Source organism: Anolis sagrei, chromosome 5, assembly GCF_037176765.1.
Source record: "Anolis sagrei isolate rAnoSag1 chromosome 5, rAnoSag1.mat, whole genome shotgun sequence".
NCBI classification, from domain to species: Eukaryota; Metazoa; Chordata; class Lepidosauria; order Squamata; family Dactyloidae; genus Anolis; species Anolis sagrei.
This window is the reverse complement of record NC_090025.1, coordinates 186,724,057-186,742,328: the sequence shown is the minus strand read 5'-3', so window position 1 is coordinate 186,742,328 and position 18,272 is coordinate 186,724,057. Positions and strand designations below refer to the sequence as shown.

At 41.6% G+C, this 18,272-nt stretch overlaps 1 protein-coding gene across 5 annotated transcripts in view; it reads left to right on the top strand.

Annotated features, from left to right (window-relative positions):
* Window positions 1-18,272, top strand: part of KRAS (KRAS proto-oncogene, GTPase) — a 64,724-nt gene that overhangs the window by 37,960 nt on the left and 8,492 nt on the right. For 2 of the 5 annotated variants that reach the window (XM_060776525.2, XM_060776527.2), the window contains exons 4-5: window positions 2,799-2,958; window positions 16,269-16,392. In XM_060776525.2, the coding sequence (XP_060632508.1) occupies window positions 2,799-2,958; window positions 16,269-16,388 (280 nt within the window). In that variant the 3' untranslated portion in view covers window positions 16,389-16,392. Of the gene's footprint in view, window positions 1-2,798; window positions 2,959-16,268; window positions 16,393-16,915; window positions 16,917-18,272 lie in introns of all 5 variants that reach the window. The other 3 variants (XM_060776529.2, XM_067469312.1, XM_060776526.2) reach the window with 3 other exon arrangements.

Here is an 18,272-nt window from a genome sequence, read left to right as displayed (position 1 = left end):
GGAGTTGTAGTTCACCTACATGCAGAGAGCACTGTGGACTGAAACAGTGTTAGATCTGGACCAAACTTGGCAGAAATACTCAATATGCCCAAATGTGAACACTGGGGGGGGGGGGGGGGGTGTTGGGGAAATAGACCCTGACATTTGGGAGTTGTGGTTGCTGGGATTTATAGTTCACCTACAATCAAAGAGCATCCTGAACTCCACCAACAATGGAATTGAACCAAACTTGGTACACAGATCTCCCCTGACCATTGGTAGGTATTGAACTTGAGTTTTGGAGTTGTAGTTCTTCTACATGCTGAGAGCACCATGGACTGAAACAATGATAGATCTGGACCAAACTTGGCACGAGTACTCAATCTGCCCAAATGTGAACACTGGTGGAGTTTGGGGAAAATAGACCTTGACATTTTGGAGTTGTGGTTGCTGGGATTTGTAGTTCTGCATATAGCAATCTAGCGCTCTAGAAGGAAATGTGTGCTGATGTATCTGTTTGCTAGACAGAAACAGAATTATGGCATTCAGAATGCTCCTCCATACAGTCCCTCTGTTTTTGCAGCCTAAAGTGGTGCAGACCCAAATTATTGTTTTTTATTTTTACTACCTCGTGGTTTCATACGTCTCAGAAGACTCTTTCTAACCTTCCATTCCAACCCCCTAACTGCCTAAAATACAAATTAATTAGGATCGTTTTGAGACTAGAAACTGACAGTGGTTGCGATTTGTGTCACACAGAAGTCACCGAACCCTGTAAAAGGCTGGGCATGTGACAACAGCAGGCCCTTCCTTAATTGTTCCGTCAAAAGCAGCCTTTGAGTTATTTTTATCTGTGCTCCCAAATCGTTAGGTCACAGGATGCACATGCCGCTCAAAGCCATACAAAGCAGCAATGGGAAGGCAATGTGATTGTAGCATTCTAACTATCCCCAGTTCACGTTGCCATCCAATCATCCAGCTTTTGCTCCAAAAGATTGCCGTTTGGCTACCTTCAGCTGGTGGATGTGTGAGATGGGTGTGCAATCTTACTGTGCCAAAAAACCAAAGTGTTGTAGCCTTTCTGCCTGACCTGAAGTGATGCTTATTAGCTCTGGTGAATGAATAATCTTCTCTGGTTTTGTGGAAGGGAGCTGCCTGGCTTAGAAGTTTCCATGCACATCCTGTGGAGTTGCTGATGAAATCCTTTCTGTTTCAATAAAGTAGAGAGGTTGAAGTCATGCAATATAATTCTTCAGTACATACATACCCATGAGAGTTGAGACATTTGGGGATTTGTGCACCGAGATAGAAGAATGGCTTGGAGACATGGTTCTGGAACAATATCCCCTCAGGGTCTGATCAAGGGTCTGAGGAGCAGCTTAAGGAGCTGGGCATGTTTAGCCTGAAGAAGAGAAGGCTGAGAGGAGATATGATAGCCATGTATAAATATGTGAGAGAAAGTCACAGGGAAGAGGGATGCTTTTGAACTGTGGTGTTGGAGGAAAGTTCTGAGAGTGCCTTGGACAGCGAGAAGATCCAACCAGTCCATACTTCAAGAAATAAAGCCCGACTGCTCATTGGAGGGAAGGATAGTAGAGGCCAAGATGAAGTACTTTGGCCACATCATGAGAAGAAAGGAAAGCTTAGAGAAGACAATTATGCTGGGGAAAATGGAAGGAAAAAGGAAGAGGGGCCGACCAAGGGCAAGATAGATGGATGGCATCCTTGAAGTGACTGGATTGACCTTGAAGGAGCTGGGGGTGGTGACGACCGACAGGGAGCTCTGGCGTGGACTGGTCCATGAAGTCACGAAGAGTCGGAAACGACTGAACGAATGAACAACAACAAAGCTCATCTTTCCTCAGCCTAGATTTTACATATGAGACTACAAAACTTTGCTGTACTGACTGGAATGACTAGGAGTTGCAATCTCATTTATGGAGTGCTGGTTAAATTAGTTTAATCTACTTTGTTTGTTCTCTAAAAGATTCCAAGCGATGTTATGGCTTATTTATTTGTCGTGTCAGGGCAACCAGTCAATTATATTACATTTCTAACAGAATAAAGCAAACAAACAGACAAAATACAAAATTTGTGAGTTGGGTACTTGATTAAATGTCCTTTGCCCAGTATCTGGGCACTTGGAGTGCTTCTGGTGTTGCCGCAAGGAGGTCCTCCATTGTGCATGTGGCAGGGCTCACGTTGCATTGCAGCAGGTGGTCAGTGGTTTGCTCCTCTCCACACTCGCATGTTGTGGATTCCACTTTGTAGCCCCATTTCTTGAGGTTGGCTCTGCATCTTGTGGTGCCAGAGCGCAGTCTGTTCAGCGCCTTCCAAGTCGCCCAGTCCTCTGTGTGCCCAGGGGGGAGTCTCTCATTTGGTATCAGCCATTGGTTGAGGTTCTGGGTTTGAGCCTGCCACTTTTGGACTCTCGCTTGCTGAGGTGTTCCAGCAAGTGTCTCCGTAGATCTTAGAAAACTATTTCTAGATTTAAGTCGTTGACGTGCTGGCTGATACCCAAACAGGGGATGAGCTGGAGATGTCTCTGCCTTGGTCCTTTCACTATTGGCTGCTACTTCCCGGCGGATGTCAGGTGGTGCAATACCGGCTAAGCAGTGTAATTTCTCTAGTGGTGTAGGGCGCAGGCACCCCGTGATAATGCTATGTTATGGCTAAATTGTTTTGAGAGACTCTGCTTTTGGGGAGATTACATATTGAAGGTGTTTCATGCATCTGAGATCTTTTTATAACTGGGAGTGAATAGAACTGGATTTCTTCCACTCCTAAAACGTGTTTCTTGTTTCTTGTCTCTTTTCCAGGGAACAGATAAAAAGAGTGAAAGATTCGGAAGACGTCCCTATGGTGCTAGTAGGAAACAAATGTGACTTGCCTTCCAGGACTGTAGATACAAAACAAGCTCAGGACTTAGCAAGGAGTTACGGAATCCCTTTCATCGAAACCTCGGCAAAAACGAGACAGGTAACCTTGGAGGGTCTGAACTCTGGTCTACTTGAATGTTTCAGGCTGGGAATGAAAATGAATCATCATTCCACTTGAGGTGGAGAACAACATTTCCTGCTGAAAAGCCTTGCTGTTTGCAGGGTTTCAAGGAACAATAGCTAGAAATCAATGAGAAAAGCTATTTTCTGAGTGAAGTAGCTGAGATATGGCTTCAGAGTGGTTAGAGGCAAGTGTTTAGAGATTTATGTGACTCTTAAGAACTAGTTAGTACATCTGAGGTAACCAGTGTGTATTTAAATCCACAGCAAAAGGGAAGGGAATGATCCCCCCCTCCACTTTCCACTTTTCCTAGATCCCCTTTAGGCAGTTGAACATATATAAGGTTAACACTGGAGAATAATGTTCTGGGTGCCATGTGTTTCCCACTCCCAAAGAGTTTTCAAAGAAGTTGAAAATCTGGGGCCAAAACACAATGATCTACATCAAGGGTCCTCAAACGTTTCAAACCCACTGCACATGTCTTATTTGTAGTGCAAAAACACTTAAAAACAATACAATAATTAAAATGAAGAACAATTTTAACAAATATAAATTTATTAGTATTTCAATGGGAAGTGGGGGCCTACTTTTGGCTGATGAGATAGGATTGTTGTTGTTGTGTGCTTTCAAATCGTTTCAGACTTGGGTTGACCCTGAGAGAGGGCCGGGTAAATGACCTTGGAGGGCTGTATCCGGCCCCCGGGCCTTAGTTTGAGGACCCCTACTCTACATCATCTATTTCAGAATTTGGAAATGATACTTTTGGTGACTAAGATATCAGAATATCAAGTCCAGATATAGATTCAGGAGGTTATGAGAGCTTATTAGAGCTCTGCCCTAGCCAAACAAGACTATAGACCAGTGGTTTTCAACCTGTGGGTCCCCAGGTGTTTTGGCCTACAACTCCCAGAAATCCCAGCCAGTTTACCAGCTGCTAGGATTTCTGGGAGTTGAAGGCCAAAACATCTGGGGATCCACAGGTTGGGTACCACTGCTATAGACCCTTCTTTGACCTTCCTTACCAGTGTATAAAGGTGTGATTTTAGGTGCTTGGGGATCATTTGGAGGAGAGGTTCACTTGCATGGTCATCGTTCCCATTTTAGTTGCCATGTAGGTTTAGGACAGTGGTTCTCAACCTGTGGGTCCGCAGGTGTTTTGGCCTTCAACTCTCATAAATCTCAGCCAGTTTACCAGCTGTTTGGATTTCTGGGAGTTGAAGGCCAAAACATCTGGGGACCCACAGGTCGAGAACCACTGGTTTAGGAGGACACCTGTAGAAGACAACCTACTAGGATAGTGATTCTCAACCTAGGGTCCCCAGATGTTTTTGGCCTACAACTCCCAGAAATCCTAGCCAGTTTACCAGCTGTTAGGATTTCTGGGAGTTGAAGGCCAAAAACATCTGGGGACCCACAGGTTGAGAACCACTGTACTAGGAGGAAAGAGGCCTGGTTTGGACCTCTCCTTAACCTTGCACCATTCAGTATTTTTCAAAAGGTGAAGTAGTTACATATCTACAGCCACCACATTTTAGTCCACCGTTTGGTAGGGCTCAGAAAAGTTACATTTTTGTATCATAGCTTGAGAAAGTTACATTTTTGGATCCTAACTGAATCTGTCTTCGCTTGATATTCTGATATCTTAGTCACGAAAAGTATCATTTTCAAATTCTGAAATAGATTATGTAGATAATTGCTTTTCCTCAGATCTGCTGTACTTTAAGATGCATTTCCTTACAGCCCAAGCTATCTAAGTCAAAAGTAGGCAAAATGCAGCCCTCCAGGTGCTGTTGGACTGCAACTCACAGCATTCTTTGCCATTGGGTTTGCTAGCTATGGCAGTCCAACGATACTTGGAAAGCCAGGCTTTGTCTACTCTAGTATCAGCATTCAGTGGTGTCCTGCACCTCCTAAAATGCAATTTCTAAGTGCCCTGGGTGTGAGTTCACACTAATATCTAATGGGAAATGGTGGGGATTTTACCACTGTTGGGAGTCAGAGCTGTTAAGCTCAAAAATAACCCTCACTTGGAGTGATTCCACAAAAAATGTAGCAGAGTGCCAGAATCACAGTTCCTAACCAGCAGAAACTTACGTGTAGTAAGCTAGGATAAGCTTCCATTCAACAGGATGGATCAGGATTGCAGGAGACACAACTTTAGGTTCCAAACATATATTTATTGAAGTAAAAGAGAATCCATTCTAGATAGAAAAAGGTTTTGGAGCTAACTAGCTTCTAAGGAAGGTAAAATAATAAAAATAACATAAGTATCCATGCAGCTACATTTTGCCTGGAGAAAGGCAAAACGTAGCTACATGGAAGGAAGACAAAAGCAGAGAGAGAAAGGCCAAAATGGAGAGGGGAACCACATGGCCAAACCCAGGGCAATCAAAATACCTCTAAAGAGGAAGTTACCTCATCCCTCATAGAGATTACATTGCTACATCTTCAAAGGGAAGGAAGAAGATGGAATTTGGGATGTGCATGGATAGGAATTTGGGGAAGGAATCCCTCACTCTAATCCTGTCGCTAAGTCTAGCTACTCATTGAGGACTGGAGACTTGTGCAGTTGAGGGTGAAACCCAACAACCACCTTAGTTTCACACACCTAGTCCTAAATGTAGAATGAAGGGCTGAGTCTGCACACAGTCTATCTCCACAGCCATCCGTTCTTTATCAGCAAATGCCAAATAGTGCTTTTGGACTGCCTTCTGTTGTCTGAAAAAAAATCAGAAATATGTAAGATTCAGAGAGCACATTTGGGAACATTTCTCTGTTTCTTTTCCCAAACTGCTGAAATAATTTTTGGTCCTGATTCAAACAAACATCTCAGTGTTCCAAGTGGCAGAATTTCACATCCACAGTGTTGTCAGAGTTATTTTTAGGAATTGTCATAACAGCAAGAATTATCTGAATGTTTTATCTCCAGCTGCACAGTGAATGGAGGGTATGGAAGAGTAAAGGTTGGGCTTGGCTTTTGGATTAGCAATGTAACTGAGCAAGCAACATGCCTATTATTACCAGCTATTGCAAATTTGGTGGTGCGGGATCACTTAACGTCAGCTATTCATAAGCCATGAAAGTAAATACGGACATGGGTGAAAGAGAACAGTCGTGAGGATGGATTTGGAACTGTTTCAAATCATTTTTTGTTTCCTGGATTGTGATTGCTTGACCTTGTTGTAGAAACCTCTTTCATTTCTCTTCTTTTTATTCCTTTGTAAATTGATTTTTTAAAAATCAACTGTGGTGTATTGGGAATGTGTCCAAGGCTGTGTACACACTGCATGGAGAGAAAGTTTGATCTCTGAAGAGAAAAATGGAAATATAGAGCCATCTGGAGTATCTAGTCCTCCAGTTTGGGACTTGTGAGCATTGTTCCTGCAATTGCATGCATCTGATCCAGAAAAGGAGATGTCTAGATCTGTGCTCAGAAACTATGCATGCAAAGAACTCATTTAGCTAAATAATGGGAGATTCAAGATGAATTGAATGAAGGACAGTGTATGGCTAAACTGTAGTCATGGCTGCCTACTTGGGCAGCTTTAAGTTAAAATAATAATAATAATAATAATAATAATAATAATAATTATCATCATCATCATCATCATCATCACCATCTTTATTTATACCCCGCCACCATCTCCCCAAAGGGGACTCGGAGCGGCTTACATGAGGCCAAACCTGGCGATTACATTACAGCAAAATAAAATACAAAACAACAAAAATAACATCACAATAAAATAAATAAAAACTTCAGGTAAAATAAACAGTGCAAAATAACATAATGGAAAATCAGACATGGTAAGCAGGCCAAATGCACGACATAAAATGATAAAACTCTGGATGAGATCGCAATGAAAAAGGTATATCTGTGAGGGAGGAGCTAAACACATTTATGGATATTAAAACATTAGTGCTATTTAATAGAAAATTGGAAAATCATTACCTCAAGGTTTAGACTCAATACGCTTCTCTTTATTAGTTGCTATGGCATACAACATGAACATGAGAGAAGGTCATGTTCTGCTAACAGATTATGAACAACTCTTTGGTTATTATGGGGAAAGAATTCTGTTTTTGAGCTTTGGTGTGTTAAGTCCTGCCCTTTTTTTCTTATGTACCCATTCAATTTAGTGTCAGGTGGCAAAGGGATATTGTTCTAGAACAGAGGTTCCCAACCTGTGGTCCATGGACCACCAGTGGTCCACAAGAACTAAAATATGGTCTACAACCTCACTATTACGACACTGTTGCAACGAGAGCGACTGGTCTCTTATAGACCAAGGCAATGGGGATATTGGGAGGGGAGGGGCTGACTACCCATAAAAGGGGTGTCTTCATTTTTAGACCTGTTCCTGGGGTTATTTGGGGTGCTGATTCAAAAAATCGCATTGGATAGACCACATCAGCTCTTGATTATTAGATATGGTTTTCTGATATGGTTTTCTGTGTTATAGAGCAGTGGTTTCCAACCTGTGGTCTGTGAACCATCAGTGATCTGCAAGAACTAAAATATATCCTGTGGCCTCACCATTACTACACTGTTGTCTTGTGAAACCTTCTTATAGTACCGAGGCCTATTAAATATGGTTTTGTGAACCCTCTTATAGGCTTTTTTTTTTTGGGGGGGGGGGGGTCATGTCAGGAGCGACCTGAGAAACTGTAAGTCGCTTCTGGTATGAGAGAATTGGCCGTCTGCAAGGACGTTGCCCAGGGACGCCCGGATGATTTGATGTTTTATCATCCTTGTGGGAGGCTTCTCTCATGTCCCCGCATGAAGAGCTGGAGCTGATAGAGAGAGCTCATCCGTCTCTCCCCGGATTCGAACCTGCGACCTGTCGGTTTTCAGTCCTGCCGTCACAGGGGTTTAACCCACTGCATCACCGGGGACTCCGCTTATAGGCTGACTACCCATGAAAGATTATTACTACCACATCAGCTCTAGATTTTTAAATATGGTTTTCTGTGGGGGAGCAAATGGCGACTACTGGATGGCATGTGTTCTGTATCAGAAACTAGAGCTGATGGGGTCTATCCAATGCAAATTTCTGAATCAGCACCCCAAATAACCAAACCAAATCTAAAGTTGACCAAAAACCGATTAGTAACTGTTTTGGTTCTAATGTTGGAGAGTGGTCCCTGGTTAAATAGTCCCTGGTCAAAAAAAGATTGGGAATCCCTGTTATCAAGGGATAGGTGAGGTTCCTATTTATTTTAGGCCTCCAATTACTGTATACACAGTTTCAGATCCCATGGCATTCATGAAGACCCCAGGCTCCTCCCTTTACCAGACCAGGATGGAAGGACAATAATTACATAAATAAAGCATTATCATCATTATCATCATCCATCAGGATGACAGGTTAAAACTTTTACACATTTACTTTTTCATTTTCCACCATCCAGAATTTTCAGTTTATTGGCAGTGTACAAAACAGCCCTGAATATATTTCACATGATTGTGGTGCTTCAACTCCTATGCGTATTTTCAGTTTTCTCCATCAGTGTGGTGGGATTTGATTTAATGTCCTGCTTTCTGTGCGATCATAATTTGATTTCACCCCCATATTTGAATCATCTCACTTTGCTCGCCTCGGAGCACGTGATTTCCACCCCTACCCATCCCCTTGCCTCCCTTTGCGCTGTTTTGATGTTTCATTTCCTTCAGGCTTTTAAAAAGAGCTAAACCAAGTGTTTCATCTCTCAACTTCAGATTTTACTTTGCATTTCCCCATAGACTGCACTACTCCCATAGAGAGCTCAACTATAACAACCTCTTGAAATTATCATAGGATGTAATGTTGCATTTTGGAGCTTCTAGTGTAGTTTGGGAGCAAACGTTGCCTGGGAATAGCACAAATTAGAAGTATTGGAGGGTCTGGTGGATTGGGTGGTGGAGCTCCAAGGGCCACATGTGGCCCATAACTTTCTTTTCCCCTTAAGATAGCAGCCATGCCAGTTTTCTTTAGGCAACAATCCTTTTGAATCCACATTCAAAGAAGGAGTCACCTACCTTTTCTTCTTCCATCACGGCTTTCCTTATGTGGAAAAGGTCAAGTTGGAAAAAGATATGTTCCCATTTAGAGGTTCTCCATTCGGTACTGTAAAAAAACAAAAACAAATCAGAATTCTTTCTTGTTTTGAGAGCCTTCACAGAAGAAGGAGCTTCTCTTTCAGACCTAGCACTTTGTACATGAGAAAAAGTACTGGAAGATAGGTCTACATGTTTTTTCTTGCATATCTTGAATAAAAATAGATGCATAATGCATGAATTGGATTATTTAGCACAGGAATGGGAAACCTAAAGTGTAAAGATAGATCAACCTAAAGCAGGCAGTCCTAAATATTTTTGGGAGAGGAAAAGCACACAACATGATTAAAATACAGTTCCAGCCTGTGTATTTTACAGTGAGGAGGATATAGGTCTGGTCATGGTAAGAAGCTTGTCTAGAAGAGCCCCCATGTGGTGAAAATTGTAGATTACAGCAACAGGAAAAGGAAAGGGGGGGGGGATATCGAAACACAACGGTAATGAAATAGACAAGCACGTTTTTTAGGAGATATATATATATATATATATATATATATATATATATATTCATTCTCCCTGCTGTTACTACTATTCTACATCAAAAACCTAGCTTTGACTGATCCAAAGGAAGTCAGTAAGACAAAGTAGAGCAGTGGTTCTCAACTTGTTTACTAGCTATTAGGATTTCTGGGAGTTGAAGGCCAAAACATCTGGGACCTGCAGGTTGAGAACCACTGCCCTAAAATGAATGTAATTTGATACCACCTTAAGTTCCAGTTTTGCTTCCCATTGGGTTTTTCTGGACTACTCTTTCCACAATCCAGTTCTCCTATGCTGGCTGGGGGATTATGGTAACATGAGTCCTACAAAATTAAGACATATAATCTCCAAAAGTGAAGTAGATAACTACGACCGCAGATAAAAGGATCAGTGCCTGGTGAGCACATGCTAAACCAAATGGCCCAAGACAGAAACACCTCACCAGGTTGAAGTGATTGAGGTGTAATTCAGTTTCGCCAAAAGGTATGCAAGTGCAAGTAGATGCTTCAAAAATACAAGTATCCACAGGTTGAGAACTACTGAGAACCCACAGGTTGAGAACTACTGGAGTAGACAGTCAGTTTTGAGCACCTCATTTTATGAAGGACTTTTAACATCTTGGAGCAGGTTCAGAGAAGAACAACAAGGATAAGGGATATGGAGAACAAACGCTATGAGGACATTGATGTAGTTGGATGTTGTGAGGAGGCGTTAATCCCACCGCTTGCCGCCAAAAATATGTGAGGAAGTCTTTATCCCACCGAATGGGATTACCAAAAATGTAAAGACGTATCAATGCCACCAATAAAATGTAAAGAAGTTCCTAGACTGCTATTAAATTAAACTGCCACCAATAAGTTTAGAGACGCTGGTCTTAAAGTCTCTATTTATCCCTATTTGCGTTGTGAGGTAACTTTGGTAGAGTGGAATGCACCGAACATAAAATCAATGGAGGAGGCAGGTTTAAAATAACAAAGAGAACAAGTTTATTATTAACAGAGCGTAATTGTTGCAATATTGAGATGTTGAACTTGGCACATGCTTGTTGGTTACAATATGGCTTGGTCGAGATACATTCAAGCTTCTGATGTTACAATTCTTATAAACTCCTTCTTCAGTGAAGTGCTTTATTATTTCAGTGTTCCTAATTGTGAATATTCACACTGTTTGTCCTATACCGGATCAAACCACTGATCCCCAGTCTTCCACTACTGGCGATCCTAAAACCCCCTCTGTTAGATTCTTTTTAACTCAAGCAATCTAATGAGGTTTCCCTTCAGCTACCTTGCTGAAGAAATATTCACAATCACTAAAACTAACTGAATCTATAAAGCTTCCCACCACAGAGCCCTAACTGACTCTGCCCTCTTCTCAGGGTCTCTTCCTCCTGACTAAACTACTTTCCCAGAGTCCTTTCCCGACTCTGCTATTTCCCCAGAGCCCTTAACTGGCTCTGCTCCTCTTCTCAGGGTCTCTTCCTCCTGACTAAAGCTTAACTGCCACTTTCAAACCTTTTTCTCCTTAAGCTCCGCCCACCTCCTCTTCTTGCCTTGTCACCATGGCAACCTATCTCTCACAGCTAGGCCCTGGCAACCAATGTAATACATAAATACAGATTCAAACACATTATAAATAACACTTTATAACAAACACATCTCTACAGATGTGTTCAGCTTGGTCAAGAGAAGAATGAGGAGTATAATGACTGTTATCTGTACACCAGAGAGTAGGACCGGGTTTAATGATTTTAACTTAGAAAAAATGTTTTGACTGAGCATCAGAAAAAACTTCCTGGTGTCAGAAGCAGTTTAACAATGCAACCAACTACCTAAGGAGATAGTGAAGTCTTTTCTACTGAATATCTCCAAAAAGAGTCTAGATACATACCCTCTAGAGCAGCATTTCTCAATCTGGGGGTCAGGACCCCTGGGAGGGTCGTGAGGGGGTGTCCAAAGGGTTGCCAAAGACCACCAGAAAACACATTTTCTGCTGGTCATGGGGGTCTATGTAGGAAGTTTGGCCCAATTCTATTCATGGTGGGGTTCAGAATGCTCTTTGATTGTAGGTGAACTATAAATCCCAGCAATTACAATTCCCAAATGTCAAGGTCTATTTTCCCCAAATTCCACCAATGGTCATATTTGGACATATTGAGTATCCGTGTTGGGTTGGTCCAGATCTATCATTATTTGTGTTCAGAGTGCTCTCTGGATGTAGGTGAACTACAACTTCAAAACTCAATCCCAATGCCCACCAAACCCTTCCAGTATTTTCTGTTGGTTATAGGAGTTCTTTGTTTCAAGTTTGGTTCAATTCCATCCTTGATGGAGTTCAGAATGCTCTTTGATTGTAGGTGAACTATAAATCCCACAACTACAACTCCCAAATTACAAAATCAACCCCCCCAACCCCACGAGTATTCAAATCCGGGCATATCAGGAATGTGTGCTGAATTTGGTCCAGTGAATGAAAATACATCCTGCGTATCAGATATTTACATAACAGTAGCAAAATTACAGTTATGAAGTCGCAATGAAAATAACGTTATGGTTGGGGGTCACCACAACATGAAGAGCTGTATTAAGGGGTCACAGCATTAGGAAGTTTGAGAAACACTGATTTAGAGTTAAGGAAAACTACATACCACTACACACTTACACATGTTTGAGAAGCACTGCTCTAGGAATACTCTATCTGGATTCCCTGCTGTTGGCCTTGATGACCTATGGGACCACTTGCAACTCTATGGTTTTATGAAAAAAGTTCACCATTTTTGTCCCACTGGTTATTCATTCTGATATTTTAGCCACAGATGGGCATTTTGTGGTTCCCTAGAAATCATGATATTAAAAGTAATTGATCAATGACTATGCCAACTATGTCTGATGAGAGCTGGAGACTATCATTTAGGGGGGACACAGACCTTCCCTCTGCTGCTTTAGCCCAATATTCCCTGTTCTAAGTAACAGTCATTCTCTGGAATGAAGAACAAAACAAAACATCAGTTGAACTGAGATTTCTGGAGGTGAACATGAGACTTTTCTGTTGTGAAATCTGTGTCCTATCATGTAGGATAAGGACTTTCATATCACCCCCTTTTTTACAAGGCTATATTTTCGTTTTTAATGATGTTTGCCAAGGGCAGGATTTGAAGTAAAAGAGCTGAACTTCAAAAGAAGCGATCAATATCAGTGATTAGTCATATATTGCCTCTGGTATCAGAGATAATACCTTGGAGAACACAAGTGGGAGGCTGCCGTGGCATTGTAGGGTGCCTACACAGAACTTGTTAGTGCTGATAGATAAATTGGTAATGCAAATTAATCTGGTTCCATTAAAACACTGAGGGGGAGGTTATAACATTCATTCTTACCTAACTACATTAATTAGATTATTGAAAACTATTTACATCAATTAGGAACGGAACGTAGGTCAGAAAAGGCTCAAAATGGTGAGAATCAAAACAAAGTGAATGAAAAATAATGTTGGCATTTAGTGTCTAAAATAATGAATCTTAGAAATTTATTTATGTACTATTTACAGTATTTATATTCTGCCCTTCTCACCCCTCAGGGCAAATCACAATCCACATATACATGGCAAACAATCAGTGCCATAGACACACAACATGTACAGTATAGACAGACACACAGAGGTTATTTAACTTTCCAGCTTCATGAGGGTATGCTTTTTGAATTCTGGCCACCGGAGGAGCTGTTGCTTCACCATCCACTTGTGACACCGATGGAGTACTTCCTCATTCTTTTGCACGCTTCTGGAGAGTTTTATGGCATTGTAAATTAGTTAAATTAGCCTCCCCACATAAGCGGTACCTAAATTTCCTACTTGACAGATGCAACTGTCTTTTGGGCTGCAAAGGTCAACAGCAAACTAGACAAATAGTCAGGAGCTTCCACTGACCTGAGTTGACTTGGAACTCATGATCTTTTGGTCAGTAGTGATTTTAATGCATCTGATTCCCAACCAGCTGCGCCACAACCTGGTCCTTCATTAAATATTTCATGACTGAAATAACAGATGGAATCGTAGATAAAAGTTTTTGTGAGAGGAGGGCTAACAAATCAATTTTTAGAAGTTATTCCAGATGTATCTGATGGGATACAGTGTTGGACTTCTTTAGTTTCATCCAGTAGAGCTTTTTGGTTGCTTTTAAGATGGAAGTAGGACAACAAGAGTGAAAGTTGATAAGTTAGAGAAGTATTCTTCTGCGTTCATATCAAAAGCTGGATATGAAAACAAAATATTAAGAACCGCTTTAGCCATTCTGTACTTTGGACATAAAACTGATGAGGTTGTATCAGGCGCATGACTGGGCAAGATAGTGGCAAAAGGAATTCAATACAAAAACTGGTAATGTTTTTTCCAAAACCAAAGTGGGATCATGGAGCCCTCCAGAAGTTGAGGCACAACTATCAGCATTTCCAACAGTTGGCTATGCCAGATAGAGCTCAAATACTAACTTATTGACTATTTCTTAAGTTAGTTTGGAATAATTTCTACAGTGAGGTGCATCATTTCAGCATTTTCAACAAGTGCATTCTTTAAACGTCTTTCACCCAAACCCTCCTTTCCTTCTTCTTCTTGTGGTGAAGGTCCTCTTTCCAATAGTTCTTCAGCTTTGGTGGCCGTGATGTTGGTGACGGACTCTCTCTTTCTCTCTATTCACATTGCTGAAACAAAATCACAGCTTCTGTTCCTGGTGATTGGGATGAATTCAGCAGATCCAGATTTCCAGAAAGGGATGCTCTTGTGGGAATCCCCATTAAGGGTTCCCTTGTGATGGAGTCCCCCTCCCTCCTGTTTTGTTTTCAATGAGGGCTGTTGAAGGAGATATTTCCAGGTATTGATCAAAGTCATTCACTCAAAGAGAGTTTCTACCAAGGCAAGAGATGGGGAAAATATCTGGCATTATGTTTATTAAATGTGGATCTGAATATTTTTTAGTTCAGTGACTTACAAATGCTTTATTGAGGTCCCCAAGATTCTTCACAAGATAGTTTGTACTAATCTCTTCCCTCTCCCCAAAAATTAGCCAGAAGGAGATCAGGGTCTTTTGTAGACCATGTTCTGTTTTCATATAGACCAGTGGTTCCCAAGCTTTGATCCTCCAGGTGTTTTGGACTTCAGTTCCCACAATTTCTAACAATTCCTAACAGCTGGGATTTCTTGGAGTTGAAGTCCAAAACACCTGAAAGACAAAAGGTTGGAAACCACTGTTATAAACCCAAGTCTCATTGCTAGCTCCAACTATAGTCAACTTACTGAACCAGGGGGAGTTGTCTTATTATTTAGCTATCAATTCATTGGGCCTGAATTAGTTGGGACTAGCAGTTTGGCTTTGGTCCTAGTGTTAAGGTAAAGGATCTCAGCAGGCCTTGGATAACCAATTTGTGTTTATTCTTGGACAGCATTTTCCACCATGATATGGTCCAGATGTGTTGGACTGGAGCACCCAACATTTCCAAATATCAATAGGCCAGCACATTGGGAAGGCAGTATTGTTGCAGAATCTGGTTCATTCTAATGTTTTCATGATAAAGAGTCTTTTAAGAAGGAGGCTTTCCCACTACTTCATATCAACTTCATGATCAGGCTTCATGCCTTGAGTTTGGGATTCTAGCATTCTCTGAAACAATGGTTCCCAAATTTGATCCTCCAAACGATGAAAGACTTCAGCTCCCAGAATTGCTTCTAGGAGCCGAAGTTCCAAAACCATCTAGAGCAATGGTTCTCAACCTGTGAGTCCCCAGATGTTTTGGCCTTCAACTCCAGAAATCCCAGACAGTTTACCAGCTGTTAGGATTTCTGGAAGTTGAAGGCCAAAACATCTGGAGACCCACAGGTTGAGAACCACTGGCCTAGAGGATCGATGCTTGGGAATCACTGTTCTAAAAAAGCAAACTGAATATAAATAAATATATTACTATACCAATGGAGGCCAGTAGTTCTGAAGCATTGCAACCGCTCCAGCATTCTGGACTTCAACTCCCAGAATCCCTTACCATTAACTATGTTGGGATTTTAGAAGTTAAAATTAAGAACATCCAAAAGATCAAGGTTTGAAATTTGCCTGGCCCCAAATGGTGCCTCCCAAATATTTGATGGACTCTAGGTGAGCTTCCGCTGTCAGCCCCAGCTTCTGCCAACCTAGCAGTTTGAAAACATCAAAATGTGAGTAGATTAATAAGAATTGCTCCAGCGGGAAGGTAACAGCACTCCATGCAGTCATGCTGGCCACATGACCTTGGAGGTGTCTACGGACACCTTTGGCTTAGAAATGGAGATGAGCACCACCCCCCAGAGTCAGACATGACTGGACTTAATGTCAGGGGAAAACCTTTGCCTTACCTTTTTACTAGGTCCCACCTGTGCTGGTCAGCATGGCCAATGATCAGAGATTATGGGAGTTGTAGTTGAAGGCACCAAGTTGGGCGCATCTGGTTCAGATCCTTAAGAAGTTGGCATTGGCTCTAGGGACTATATACTTAAAGCAAGGATAAAAACCATAGCCCAGTAGTAAAGAATACTGGATGATGAGTCCTGCATCTAGTCTAAAGTGTGAGGGACTAGGCATGCCTTCCCTTTGTGCTTCTCTTTGTGCTAAATTCAGATTTTTCCCGAGTCTTTGTGAGCTCCATCTTCACTCCCTGGTTAACGAAAGCCAACATTAAAGGAGTTGTGTTTTACAATGCAGAGAGTGGAGGATGCTTTTTATACATTGGTGCGAGAGATCCGTCAATACAGATTGAGAAAAATCAACACAGAAGAAAAGACTCCTGGGTGCGTGAAAATTAAAAAATGCCTTTTAATGTGAGAGGGTAAGTTTGGGTTTTTTTTAAAGCAAAAGATATTTGACAGGGGGAAAAAAACCTGATCAACAACACAAATCAATTTTAAACTTGCAACTTCTCTACGATGATTCCAGTAATTTCAAAATGATTGTAAGTACCAGTCCGTCTGTTGTTCTGTCGGAATTCTGCTATAAATATGGAAGGAGTTTTCTCTGCAGCAGAGAAAAGCGTAAGTTCATTCAGGTTCTTAACCATCTTTCTCTGTCCATTTCTGTTAGGTTCAAAATCTTAGAATATGTAAAGTGTCGAAACCCAGACGTAACAGGATTGGACTTGTTTAGTATTTCGATGCGAGACCTCTAAGGAATATTAGAGATCTATATGGTGAAAAACATCCCGTTTGAAGCCTTGGGGAATGGCTACGGTCAAAGCTGATTGAACTCAGGATAATGAACCTTCTTCCTATTTGGATCTAAATCTAACATTCTGATTTCATTGATATCATCCTACCCACCATCTACATGTGTTGTGTTTACATCTGAATCTCCAGGGTTCTTATTATGGCCTCCAGGACCCTCCTGAGATATTGTTACCTAGAAGAGTTGGGAACTGTTTTGCCACATGCCCACCAATTTTGAGAAGGAAGTTCCTAAATAATCCACCATCTCATTGTTTCAGATGCCTTTTTAAGTATCCTTCTTTCTTTTTCCTCCTCTTACATTCCCCATTTTTCCATGACTTGCTTCAATTGCTGCAAACAATGTGTGAAAGGCTGTGCTGGCACGGTTGTGCCAGAAGATTTGAATTCCTTTTCTTGCACTGTTAGTTTACATGAATCTATTTGGGCCTTGCATTTTGCAATTGGGTAGTTTTCCCCAGGTTGCAGTCATAGGGCCAATAACCTATCAATCATCATTAGAGCCTTTAGATCCGCCCCTTTTCCCAGGTTTGGAGGGAAAGGGGGACTTTTAGTTCAGTCTCACAGTTTGGAGCCTTACAGCAGGACGTGTGGGCTTTCTCTGTCCCACCTGTAAAAAGCTTCACTTCCACAGCTTTTGCTGGGAGAAAAGGAAAACCTCTACAGCTTTGCTGGGGAGTAAAGTTACAGTTCCACAGCCTTTGCTGGAGGAATACAGCCAGCCTTTGCTGGGGCAAAAGTAATAGTTCCTACAGCCTTTGTGGAGAAATTAAAGGACGCCAGATTGGCAGATCTACAGCAACCATTGCCTGGTAAGCGACCACTCAAGCTATCCATAATGCAGCTTGGAGCCGGGAGTTGGGGCCTCACGCCAGCAGGTTAAAGAAAGATTGCCCAAGGAGGGGTCAGCAGATCGAGAAAGCTACCAGTTTTTCAAGATTATATAGCATTTAATTCATTTGTTCAAAAATTTAAGCCTTAATAAAGAACTTTGTTGAACCTTGTTTGAGCCTCTACAGAACTTAGTGTTGGGAAGCCTATGGGACCCTTTAGCTGGGGCACCCCGGCGTCCCTTTGGGCATACAGAAAGCACGTCCTGTAAACAGACATTAGCATAGGCCCAGCGTTCAACAGCACAAAGACGTTTAGACAAAGTTAACTCAGCAGATGGGAAAATCAGAATCTTAACATTCTTCTCCATAGTAGCTCAATTGTATTTTGCAGACAGATCTTGTCATCCATGTTCTGGAAATCTGAATCTGATTCAGATTCAACTAGATCTTAGGATGTTTGGATAACTAGACCAATATCTCTATGAGGCAGAGGTAATTTAGCTTCATGCATCTCTTGAGATTATAAATCAGATAGCGAAGAGGCTAATGTAGAGCCATTGCAGCTGAAGGTCATGGCAAATCAATGCAAGTGTATCAAGATGATTGAATGTTGTCATCCAAAGAGGATAAATTAAAAAGACATGTGTTGTCAAAGG